Source organism: Sceloporus occidentalis, unplaced genomic scaffold, assembly GCF_023333645.1.
Source record: "Sceloporus occidentalis isolate IW3139 unplaced genomic scaffold, rSceOcc1.0.p SCAF_4, whole genome shotgun sequence".
Taxonomy (NCBI): domain Eukaryota; kingdom Metazoa; phylum Chordata; class Lepidosauria; order Squamata; family Phrynosomatidae; genus Sceloporus; species Sceloporus occidentalis.
In genome coordinates, this window is record NW_028316984.1 from 68072085 (window position 1) to 68085739 (window position 13655).

Below are 13655 nucleotides of genomic sequence, written 5' to 3' on the forward strand. Positions count from 1 at the left end.
GGGAAGTCAGTGCTTTCAGAACCCGAGGATGGTTCGCTTTTTAATAAGAGTTAAACGATACTATTTACACTGATCCATGGATAAGTTGGCCTAGGTTTTTGGGGTCAATTTTTTGACTAAATTTTCTAGTCTTACACATGAGTATATACAGTAATTTGTTATATATTTTTTCTTTAAAAATTGGTTTCAGATGAATTGTTTATATGTACAAAATATAAAGCTGAAAACAGTGAATTATGGAGTGAAAGAAATGTATCTGCCTAGATTGTGTTAATCTTAATAATATTTGCAGGTTTTTACTTTCAATTTAAGCCAATGGCTATAGCCTTGCAGTTTAAAAAAATGCTTTGTAATGATAAAAAGAAACCAGATGAACATGCATTTCCTATTTTAGTTGCGATTGAACATATTTCCTGCCCATCCTCTGAGCTTCCAGTGCTAAAACACTATCAGAAAATTTGAAAGCTAGACATAAACCAGAATGGAGGTAAACTGTGAAGTATATAATCTCATTTGGAAATTGCAGTGTGACTGCTTGGTCTAAATATCCATATGCAAGTTTTCTTCTGTAAATTTAGCATACCAGTACTTTGTGAGTTAAGTCTATTTCTTCAGTTCAGTTCAGTTCAGTTGATTTATTAGTCTCGGAGCCAACACAATATTTTAATCACCATAAATGGTCAATGTTGCTGAGCATGTGTGTCTGCAAAGGATTCAGGCTAGGCATTATTTGGCTGCTTTATTGTAAGGTTCTGGCAAACATATTCCTCTGGTATATTTAAATGTTTTTCAGAAACTAAACACTTCACGTGATTATTCTTATTTTACTCACTTTAGAAAAAAGTGAATTTAGATAGGAATTTACTGATGTGTAAATAACTCTGCTGTTTGGTTATCTTTAAATTAGCTTGCTCTTCATTGTGTGTTTTTATGAGACAGGGACAGATATTAGTATCATGCTGTCAGATGATATTAATTCATTTATGTAAGAATGTTTAATTAGCTAATGCACATAGGTACTCCCATACCATTTCAGCAGACTGAGTAACCCAATATATTTTGAAGTTTGGGTCAAGAACTAAAACGTGTAGAATGTATTCCCTGCCACTCATTCTCTCCTCAATTATTGGCTGCTGTGGTTTCAGAAAAAGTTCAGTACACACAAGAAAAAGCATGAAATTCAATCCAGTTTTTTCAGAGCATTAGAATATGCTGGAGTCTTGAGAACAAAAAGGACTGTGGGAGGGGGTGACAGCAATATCCACAGGAAATCTGAAGACTAAAAATAGAAATGTTGCCATTCTTGGGCACAAGATTGGCCCATGCCAGTTCCTCAGATCTAAGAAAAACCATTCAGGCTATTGAGACAAATTGTTCCAGTAACCTTAGTATCTTTTGTTCTATCGATAGACTAAAGGGCATGGAGACAGTCCACACAGTTTGGATACCATTTTAGGGTACATTGCATAGCCCTAAAAGACATAAATGAAGAGTCAAAATTAATCATTGCCTACATATATGTGTGGAGAAGTCATTTGTTGCCTATTTGTGTTGTTAACTGCCATGAAGGTGACTTCAACATATGGTGACCCTGTGAACAAGAGACCTCAAAGTCACCTGTCATCAACATTCCTGCTCAGGTCTTGAAGACTCCGTAGTTTCCTCTTTTCCTGCTGCATTTCACCTTGCCAAGCATTATTGTCTTTTCTAGGGAGTTATATATTTTCATAATATGTCTAAAGTACAAAAGTCTTAGTTTAGTCAACTTGGCTTCTAGGAAGAATTCAGGTTCTTGGACCCATTGATTTGCTCTTGGACCCATTCATTTGTCTTTTTAGCAGTGCACAGTATCCACAGAACTGTTCTCCAGCACTACATTTTAAATTAATTTCTTTTCTATCAGCTTTCTTCACTGTCCAGTTTTAACAACCATACACACAAATTGGAAATAAGATGGATGGATGGATGCTCCTAACTTTAGTATTCAATTATATATCTTTAGACTTGAGGATCTTGTCTAGTTCTTTCATAGCTGCCCTTCCGAATCCTAGACTTCTTCAGATTTCTTGACTGCAGTATCCATGAAGAAACCAGTGAAGCCTCAAAGCTTCTTCTCATTTATAAAAGAAATAAGTTGGGTGGGGGGATTCAAGTCTCAAAAAAGGGAGCAAATAAAGACTGTGAATGCAGGATACTTTTTGTCTGCATGATGAGCCTCTCTTTTAAACAGTGGAAACATTCTTAGGAAGAAGAGCTGAATCATAATCCCTGTAGAGCTGGCCTGTGGGTATATAGGATCTCGCTCACATTTGCGATACCCAAAATAACATGGTGGCCTTCTTCATTCATGAAGAAGGAAGTCCCTGCAATAGTTTTTTTTTTTTAATGCCGTGGGAAAATTATTTGTGAACTTGTGCCTGTTAGAAATAATGGTTTGTATGATCTGGTGTTTAAAAGCTTCCTCTGTCTATTTCTAATCTCTCAAACTGAGCATGACCCTTTTTAGGCTGGTAATTGAAAGTCAGCTTTCATTTTCCCATTGGAATCTGCAACACGTGTTGCTACAGCTTCCCAAGCGTTTTGAGGCCAGTTATTAAAACCGAAAGAATGATGGGACACCTGTGTTATGTATAAAATAAAATAAAAAAATGCACTGTAGCACATTAAAAAGCAACACAATGTAGACTTTATTAAAAACAAATAGAAGCCTTTTCTACAAGCTTGGCAGCTTTGGTACATGAATTTTCCAGGTTGTTTAAATGTTATAAGTGATCTATGTTAAAGCCCTTTATGTGCCTACTCATAAACAATCCCCAACTCCATTGAATTCACTGGTATGTATTGTCAAGAAATACAGCAGAGGATTGCAGGCTAAAGTACAAAACACTGCAGAAGTAATCCAATTTGAGACCACTTTAATTGCCCTGGCTCAGTGCTAGGGAATCCTGGGAACTGTAGTTTTGTGAGACATATAGCCTTCTCTGTCAGAGAACTCTGGTGCCACAATAAACTACAATTCCCAGGATTCCCTGGCACTGAGCCAGGGCAGTTAAAGCAGACTCAAACTGGATTATTACTGCAGTGTCTTTTGGACCTAAATCTCAGGAGATTATCAGATGGGGGTGAGGACAAAAGGATGGGAGTGAAGTGGATAGCTCCCATCGTTATCATGTGAAAGACAATCACATATGTCACGCTTATCCCAGCATTATCCTATCAATGAAATGGAATTGTCCTGTCACTTTTGAATAATGGAAACCTCCGTTAATGAAAAATGACAGGACAGTTCGGCTTCACAGAGAGAATAATGATGGGATAAGTACAATGTCATCTGAAAGTCTTTTGCATGATCGTGCACAATTCTACTTCAGTGATGGGATGATGACCAGATAGCGGAGAGTCATCTGATATCTTTTGCACAATAAGGATGGGGAAAGGACGTCCTTTTCCTCGTGTGATATTCTCCGATAAGTGGCAAATCAGCGTATACGGTTTGGGTCCAGGCTATTTGAAGGACTGCATTTGAAGGACTGTATGAGCTCCCCAGAATATTGAGGTCATCGAGAGAGGCTCTTCTCTCTGTCCCAATACCATCTCGGGTTCATTTGGTGGGAACAAGAGAAAAGGCCTTTTCAATATATTTATTATCTTGTATAAAACGAAAGCAAATAACAATACAAATACAATATCAAAAGGCCTTTTCAGTGGCTGCTCCTAAGGTCTGGAACTTCCTCTCTAGAGAGGCCAGGATGGCTCCATCCCTGCTGTCCTTCTGGCGGCAGATAAAGATGTTTTTATGCCACCAGGCTTTTGCATGACATGGATGCTGTTTTGTTTTTGTTTTAAATAGTTTTAAACTGTAAATTTTAATAATGTAATTAATTGTTTGAATTGTTTAATTGTTTTTAAACTTGTGTTTTGCATGCTTAATAATGTTTAACTTGTTGGACTGTTTTAGATTTGTTAGCCACCTTGAATCCCTGTACTGGGAGTACGGCGGAATATAAATAAACATGATAATAATAATGATGATGAGAAAAAGAAGTCTTCCGTGCTCTGTAAAATGTGAAGCTGTGCTTTAATATTCTGCTGTATAACCTAGTTGCTGTCACTAGGATTGTGATAACCCCATATTAATGATCTAGAGACACTGTTCGTATCAACTTAGTGGTCCTTAGTATAACCATGTCAGGAGATGGATAAGAGGGTGCTTAATCCTCTGAGCAGTTTTCTGGCATAGACTCCACTGAATTAAAAAGAGTAAGTTATGGACAAGAGCCTTTATACAGATCAGTTGGGAAAGTAGAAGTAGGAACATTCTCATGTTAATGCAACTGGGACAGGCCACAGAATAATGACAAATGATAAGTGGAAATTCATTTTGTTAAAAGAGGGCAATGGAGTGTCTGTATTAATAGCAGAAAACATAACAAAAAATTCTTATGGCATTTTTAAAAGATAGCGTTTGTTCTGGCATAATCATTCATGGACCATAACCCACTTTATCATATATATTAACTGGTTTCTTTAAGAGTAAGTAGATAAAACCTGAGTAGATATATAAACTGAATACAGAAAGGTTGTGTGTGTGTGTGTGTGTTTGTGTGTTATCAAGTGATTCCCAGGGATGAAATAATTGTTAAAGTTGTATATCCCTTTGGTTATAATTCTATCAGATAGAATCAGGCAAAAATGTAAGTGCTATGTCTTTCAATCAGCTTGAAACTGTTTGTTAGAAACTTGTCTGAGTCCTATTGGTTTGGGGAATATTAGTTCTTTCTCTGTACAACAACCTATCAGTTTCTATATTCATTGCAGAATTAAGGTGAGTCTAATTCTGCATGCTTCTTTGCTTGTATATGAAATAGAGACGTATGGCATTCATAATTTTTCTTCTTGAGCACCAGATTATAACCAGATATGTTCTAATAAGCAGTGCTTTTATTTTGTTTTAGGAATTTAAGATATTTTTAGTGGGTTTTTTTTTTCAGAAGAGTATTCATTCTTATGCCCCAAGTGTTAAGCAAGAATAGTGTACAAAGCTTTTCATAACTATTTTTGGCACATCTTGCACAATATCCAAGATTATATTTTGGAGCCAGTAGATTTACATGTATTCCTTCCAGTTTCCACTTTCCTGTTATCCCAAAACAACAAGGATTTGGCAAAAGCATTTCATTTTACCCAAAGGGAATCTCATTTCCTGATGCTGACTTGATTGATCATGTTGGTACATCACCCACCCCAACCTCTACAGTTTTGTAATTTTCTGGAAGCAGCTTTCTTCATTGGGGAATCCTGTTCATGCATTAATATAGTCTATTGCACAGGAAACATCCACGTGGGTCTCTTATGTAATGTGAGAACTACTTTCTGGTTTGTTTATATAGATTCTATCCCATAAGGTAATAATTTGAATCCATTATCTCATTCACTCACTCAGTGTTTCACATGCACACACACATACACAAATTTGTAAGTTGCTTTCCCTTCACCTTTTTATATCTTTTCTTATGCAAATGTCTCTTCTCAAAGGCACATTTTTACTCAGATATGTGTCCTGTGGGCCTGGATTGTAGACTGTCTTTTGAGTATATAACAGCACACTAGTTCATCACTTCAATTTTTGCTGGAAGACACGTTTGGGCCAGTTGGCATAGTTGGACAGAGACCAAACATACAACTAAACTCTCTTGCCATCCTCTAATTATACTTCATAACATTATCCAGTAACCTAAATTGGGCTATGGTTTAGCATATTTGTTTGATATATATAAATAAAACTAAAAGGTAATTCTTAAAAGGTTTTTATGTGATGTATAAATGTCCAAAAAGCATTCTCCTAAAGTCAAAAGTAGTTGAACAGAAGTATTTGAATAAGAAAAAAAGTCAATGAATGTAGTTTAAATAATTGTAGATTGAAATATCATTTCCATGAATTGAAAATGTTAGCTGGAAATTATTTTGTTGGAATACTTATACAGTGGACCCTTGTTATGCTCTGGAGTTTGGTTCCAAGATCCCCCGTGTATAACAAAATCCGTGTATGCTGAAGTCCCATTAAATATAATGACATAGCAAAATGGTGTCCCTTATAAAAAATGGAAAATCAAGGATGATATTTGTAATTTATACTTTTTTTGAACATTTTCAAACTGTGTATGCTTGAATCTGTGTATAAAAAATCCATGTAGGTGGTACCTTACTCCGTATAAATTGGCAAAAATGTTCAAACAAAATAAAAACATATGTTGGAAATGTAAAGAAGAAGTCGGTAGCTATCTACATATGTGATGGAATTGCCCCAAAGCTAAAAAATTTTGGAAAAGTATTCACACAGAGATGAAGAAAATATTTGGAATAAAAAGAAGACCGATTGCCAAATTATATCTCTTGAATATGATGGAAGATCTTAATTTGAAGAAGGAATATGAGAAGATTATGCTATTCGCCCTGACTACCGCAAGAATTTGCTAAAAATTGGAAAAAAGAAGAATGTCTGGGGATTGAAGAATGGAAATGGAAGATGTTAGACCTATATGAAATTGATAAGTTGACATACTTAACTGAAGGATAAACCACTCAGAGGTTTTTTACAAGGAATGGGAGGTCTGGAAAGACTCTTTGAAAAATGAAAACGATGACAAAATGTATATGATATTAGAAGTATAATCTGATTACGAATTAGGGACAGTACTAAAATATATGGAGAAGTTATTTGTGTAATTTAGGTTATAGTAAAAAGTATATATACGTATTAGAATAGATGAAGATTGATGATAGAGAACGCATGACAATTAACAATTTGTTTTTAAATAGGAAAAAGTAGATGTGGTTGGTATAGTAGGTAAGGTCGGGAGAAGTTAAGTTTGGAAAGCTTAAAAAGCAATAGTGGTAAGGAAAATGCTAAGAGTTCAGTAGAATAAATATTAAATGAGAGTGATAGAATTTCAGCTAACCAGGAAGTACACAATTGTGAAGAGAAACAAAAGTTAGAAAATTTTAATATTTGATGTATAAGGGAATAAAAATGGAGATGTATTGATATAATAATATTTGTACAATTTTTTATACTAATAAAGTTTTTAAAAAATCTGTGTATAAGAAGGGCCAGCTGTAAATATTTTAAGACATGACAGAATAGCCTGTGCTTCTTTTGTTTCACTTTTGAACAATTTTGCATTTTACTAAATTGTAGGAAAAAAATTATATGTGTGCACAGAATTTTGTGTTTGCATATGTAACATTCATATGCCCAGTTTCTCTCATGCTTCATCCATTGTTAGGTTCTTAATTAATACTACGCAACATTAAATTTTTAGAAATGAGAAAGTTTCCACTCAAAATCCTTAATGTAAAATATGTCCTGCATAGGTGCCTCTTGTGGATACAGCATGAGTTATTTACCCATTAGAAGTACCTTCATCCTATTAACTTTCATTCATATTGAAAAGAAGTTGAATGCTTTTATTTAAAGGCCTCCTAACAAGAAACTGTTGTGTTGTTTATTTATGCAGAAAAGAGAAGCAGAAATAAATTGGAAAGTATACATCCTGCCCCAGCTGACAAAACCTTCCCTCCAGTTTTCCTTAAAGGTCTAAGTGATCTCAAGGTGATGGATGGCAGCCAAGTGATTATGACAGTAGAAGTTTCAGGTATTTGTTGTTCATTATTAATGAGTCATGTTTTGGTGGTTTCTGGTTTTCTCAAAGCTCATCTGCTCTTGTAACCAACCAATTTCCCTCTCTGTTTCTTGATTTCTAACCTATTCCCTGTATCCCAATTTTTCTATTTTATGTCTAATATTCTGAAAGTCAGCATCTGGGAAGGCTTCACTAGCCAGGAAATCTTGTGGTTTCCCCCAGAAATGTCTTTATTTTAAGCATATTTTGCTCTTATCCATCCCAAAATAATGCAAATAATAGGGTTTCTTTTAAGATAACATGTTTGTGATTTTAATACCAATTTGCATTGGGGCATTATCTGCCACATACAGTATGTTTTAAGGCCAATGCTGTTACTCAGCTGGAGCCACAGAGAAGGTGCCAGATTTAAAAAATCCACCTAAATCTTTGCTCCAATACATATGGAAGCCAACAGAATTTTAATAAAGTTCAGTGAGTGGTATTTCTAGCCACTGTGAATAACAAACCATTTTGAATGGGGCAGAAAGGAGATTATAAACAAATCCATCTGGAATCATTTCATAAAGCATGGTTAGGAAAGTGGAATTAGGAGTGTTTTCATGTACATATTTGTAGATTAGACCCACAGAAGGGTGAGAAATGCTTTGGGAGAATCAGTTTAAGTATCAACTGGTCTAACATTCCAGAATTTCATGGTGAGGTAAGTATAAAAGGAAAGAGTCATTATACTATCTAGATACATTTTGCTAGATTTTTTTCCAGAAAATCAGTGTGAGGGGAGAGCAGATAGGAGCAAGGCAGATAATTTGGTGCAATTTCTCTGGGTTGCCCTTGATGAAAGTCAAGGATACATATATATCTAAATAAAAAACCAAGCACAGACTCATTTGCCAGGGTGCAGACATTCCCTCAGTGTAATTCACAGTAGAATCTAGCTCAGAGTAGGTCTTTTTCAAAACCTATAGTAAAAGAAATTTCAAGTGAGTTGCTTGTTCAACCTTATCTTACCACTGCAGTAGACTTAGTAGAATAGCTCACCCACTTCCGCTGTTGCTAACAGTTTATCTCAAAGCCTTGTGTTTTCTTGTGGCTCAGCTAACCCGCCTCCTGAAATAATTTGGCTGCACAATGGGAAAGAAATCCAGGAAACAGAGGATTTTCATTTTGAGAAGAAGGGCAATGAATATAGCCTGTATATCCAAGAGGTATTCCCAGAGGACACGGGAAAGTACACCTGTGAGGCCTGGAATGGCTTAGGAGAAATTCAGACTGAAGCAACGCTGACTGTGCAAGGTAAAAAAAAAGAAAGATAAATATCTAAGCTTATGGCTCAGCTACAAATTGATATGTTCAATTCAGTCCAATTAACATATTTTTTTCAAAGAAAGTATAGAGAAATCAGTCCATTGTTGTGTTCTGCACAGGTTGCTGGAGGATATTTGTCCTTCACTCTGCTCATTCTATTGCCAGAGCACAGCTCTATAGCAAAAGTATTCCATTATAAACATTTATATAGTGTGTGCTGATATATGTCAGAAACACACTGCAGAAATAATCCAGTTTGAGACCACTTTAACTGCCTTGGCTCAGTGCTAGGGAATCCTGGGAATTGTAGTTTAATGTGACACTAGAGCTCTCTGATAAAGAAGATTAAATGTTTCACAAAACTACAGTTCCCAGAATTCTCCGGCATTGAGCCAGGGCAGTTAAAGTGATCTCAAACTGAATTATTTCTGCAGTATGTTTTGGACCATAGAAATTGAAACCCTGAGAATGTGATTCTCTGATATGAGAAAACTGACCTAATGAGCAGCTTTAAAATATGGTGGCTTGTTGATAATCAAAACTTTCCTCTAAGATCAAGTTGCCTTTGGCATGTATTATATTGTCACTTTTCTCACTGAAATATAACAACAAGAAGATACAAGTGTATAATAGTGCCTCAGCAGACTACAGACTGCAAGATTCCATAGGATTTTGTCATGACCATTAAAGTGGGATTGTAATACTAAACTGTGTAATATGAAAGGATCCAGTGGTATAAAGAATACATGAGAAAAATGGGTTAAATTGTAAAGACCCCATGGGGGGGCTGCTACTCTGGTTTCCTGCCCATATATCTTAAAATTGGTCCTATGCAATCTAGTTCAATTTCATTCCAGAGAATGGGGGCTTTGGCAATTGAAGTGATATTGTCAGCTACAGTCACCAAAATCCAACAATGCAAAATGTTTGTCAGCCAAAGACATACAGAAAATTCAGTTTGAGCAAGAGAATCAGCTGGAGGCTGGGGGGTGGGTGGGATTCCTTTCCTTTAAAATGGGCTTTTCCCAGGCTGGTTTGGGAGAACTTCACTGACATCCCTAGAGCTCATGCATTGCCTGCAGGAAGATGTGTTCTCTGGGATAGCACATATCTTTCTCATGGGAGGAAATGTGGAGGCTCATTTTCGTACTTCTACAATAAGCATGGGAAGAGAGATCACACTCTCCCCTGTTTCCCATTTCTTCTCCACTCCATTTTAGATCCATGCTGCAGGGAGGATTCTGGAAGTAGTAGTCTGAAAACATAACTTTTCCAAGCTGTAGTTATTTTGAATATCAAACTCCTATTCTTTGTTGTTGTTTAAAAATCTATCAGAATAATAAAAAATGTGTTCATGTTCACTGTAGCTGACAGGAACTCATGAGGACATATTTTGCAGATAAAAATGTCTAAAAATTGCTTAAGCACTTGCAGAAAGAGACTTAATAGTAACATAAATGAGCACAAGGAACTAGCCCAAAAGGGAAGTGTGTCTGAGCCTCTAACCAATGAGTGTTTGCTGGGAATATTTTTGGAAAGAGAGTTACAGTACAAACAGTAAAAACCAGAATCAGAGAAAAAAGGAGTCTCAAGGAGTGAACAGTAAGGTAATTGCCTTAAGGTGCTTCTTGAATATATTGTAAGTCAAGGAAGAGATGAAGCGATAGTGTAATAAGATTTAAAGGGGGGGGGGGGGGACAAATGAATGCTCCTTTGGTTAAATTAGGTAGAGATTACTTTTGTAACTATTCATCATAGAGTGGAGTCTTCCCATCTCCAGGGGTTTGGTTCTGATCTTCACCCAGCAATGGCAAAAACTGCAGACAGTCACACACCCCATATCATTAAATGTTGGTAATGTGTGTTTGGACATATAAGCGCATCAGTGTGCTGTGCCACCATTTAATAATATGGGCTGTGGCCATTTCCAGGCAGTCAAATCCACAGACTCTCTCCCTCCCTCCCTCCCTCCCTCCCTCCCTCCCTCCCTCCCTCCTCTCTCTCTCTATCTATCTCTGTATGTCCATGTGTCCAAGAATTTATGTTTATCTATTTATTAATTAAAATAATTGTTCTTGTTGTGTGCCTTCAAGTCATTTTTGACTCGTGACAACCTTAATGTGAACTTGTCATGGAGTTTTCTGGGGCTGAGTGTGTGTAACTCATCCAAGGGCACTTAATAGGTTTCCATAGCCAAGCAGGGAATTGAACCCTGATCTCCAGAGTTGTAGTCCAATGCTGGCTCTCAAAATATTTCCACCATACCCTATACCAATAAGAGTTTAGGGAAGCTTTCAGGTAACATAAGATGTGAAGGGTTACTCTCCAGGACTTTCTTTCAGGACTATAGAGTTTATGCCAGCTGTATGCTAGGCCAGACCCTCCCCCTTCTGTCTTCCTCATTACCTTCCTTCTTTCTGCCACCCATATTGACAGCCTATTTCTTTCTCAGATCCATTTTGCTCTCTGGCTTTCATATTATTTTATTGGGGTGGGAAGAAAGTTACTGATTGGATTACAGAATCCCTAGTCAGCATGGATCTTTCTTTTTCTACATTCTCTCTCTCTCAATCTCTTTCTCACACGCTCTGCTTTTTCTCCCCAGCCAATGAGTTGCTGAGGAAAAGACCTATCAGTTTTAGAAGGCTTTTAGAAACTGTGTGAATGCTGTAGGTTTTTCACTCATGCTTTTACAGAATATAGACAGATTAAATCACAATGGAACTCCTGCCATTAAATTTGAAACAGAGTGCTTATTTGTATGAGATGTGTTGGCATGAATGAGTACCATACTATATAAACATCATGAAATTCAAGATTATCATGATTTGGCCAACATGGCTTTTTATGTACTGTATATACTCATATGTAAACCTAGAAATTTTAGTCCAAATGCTGACCCAAAAAACCTGGGTTGACTTATCCACTGGTTAATGTGTGTACTGTATTTTAACTATTATTTTAAAAGAACCATCCCCTGGTGAAAGGTGAGAGTTTAATCCCATCTTAGAGCACCTAAATGAAGCACTGACCCCCCCCCCCCACCACCACCACCACTACTATCTCATCCCTCCAGCCTTTAGATTGAGCACAAACAGTTATGCCTATTGGAATTTTCAAAGTTATTTGGCATCATTTATGTTTGCTTCATTCTTTAGATCCCTCATGATATGCCCCTATGTTTTACTATTGACTTATCCATGGGTCATATCAAAATACATTATTTTGGCCCCAAAACCTGAACTCGATTTATACGCGAGGTTGACTTATAATTGAGTATATACATTAAACATCAAACATGCTGTTCTTCCCTGAGTCGGTGCAATAATTCTGTTCAGTTGGCATTTACACTCAGAGTTTGCTCTGAAACTTTTCACTATAACTAAAGTTCTGTGCCCTTGGAAATAGTTCAGAAGCAATACATTCTTCTGGGTTCTCTTTATTACCAGAACAATATCAGTGGTGGGCAAACAGTCAGCCACATCTCCGTCATATCTCCGACCCTATAGTTGCTGAAATCTGTTCTTTCCAGGCTCCAGCTGTTATTTCTGTGTCCATAAAGGCAAGATGAGAGAGAGCAGCCAGGCTGCTGGATCCCAGTAGCTGCTGCTGAACTTAATTTTACTTCCCTATTGTCTTCTCCCTTGTGTGGTTGCATCTTATTTCAGCTGTGAAACAGAGAACAAGGATTGTCAACTTAACTAATAGTAGGCCATTCTGGGAGCTTGTTTTTGGCTAAAAAGTATATGAATGCTTTAGAGAAATAAATATATACAAACAAGTCCTTAAGTTTTTAAAGAGGCTCTTCTACAAGAATAATCTTCCAGCTAAGATGGTGCTTGGTACACAGTATGATCTTCTAGGTCAGTGATTCCCAACCTTTTCTCTGCCCCACACCCCTAGGAAATATTTGGTTAATGTTTGCACCCCCTACAAAACTAATATCACATTTGAAGACAAAGAGTCTAATTTCTAATATTTAAAGTGCAAATTGAATCACATGCAATACTGTAGGTGAATTTTTACTGGATTACCTGCAAGGATGTGCATTGTTTAACGTGTGGCCATCAATCTGCCTTGAATGGATTCATATGGTTGTGCATTTTCAGCAGAGAAAGTGAAGACAGTCCTCAATGCAAATGTACAAAAATCCACAGCAGTTCACATAATTCACTTCCATGTAGACTAGCCCCTGGTTCCAAGTTGCTATTCAGAAATTGAGGCATATTTCTTAGTCTTTAGAACATTTCAGCTGTTCTTCCCTTTCTGTTTCCCTGAATAACAGAGTAAACAAATATTCTTAGGAAAAAAATGTGTTAAGATTTTGAAATGGAAAATTTAGAGTTTAGAAGATTCTAAAGGTAATGAGAAGGCATTAAAATGGGGGTAGTAGCTCCAATCTTCTCTGCCCATTTTCAAAGCAAGGCCCAAGGGCAGACTTCAGAATGGATTCTTATGCTACACCTTTTGCCCCATACATATGGAGATAGACTCATTTTATAAATTGAGTCCCGACAAGTCCCCACCCCTTCTCCTCAACCCATGTTTGGTTGCATGAGGATGTGCCAGTTGCAGAAGTAAGGAAATGTGTGGAGCTTTAGTGTGCACAAAACAAGATAGACATACACTTGTGGTAGCTGTGGAGGTGTGTAGAGAGCTCAATATGTTTCAACTGAGTTGTTCTTGAGTGGTCATTTTTAATAT

At 36.8% G+C, this 13655-nt stretch overlaps 1 protein-coding gene across 5 annotated transcripts in view; it reads left to right on the forward strand.

Annotated features, from left to right (window-relative positions):
- Window positions 1-13655, forward strand: part of MYLK (myosin light chain kinase) — a 206922-nt gene that overhangs the window by 85672 nt on the left and 107595 nt on the right. For all 5 annotated transcript variants that reach the window (XM_089520242.1, XM_089520243.1, XM_089520246.1 and 2 more), the window contains 2 exons: window positions 7518-7655; window positions 8742-8939. In XM_089520242.1, the coding sequence (XP_089376368.1) occupies window positions 7518-7655; window positions 8742-8939 (336 nt within the window). The remainder of the gene's footprint in view (window positions 1-7517; window positions 7656-8741; window positions 8940-13655) is intronic.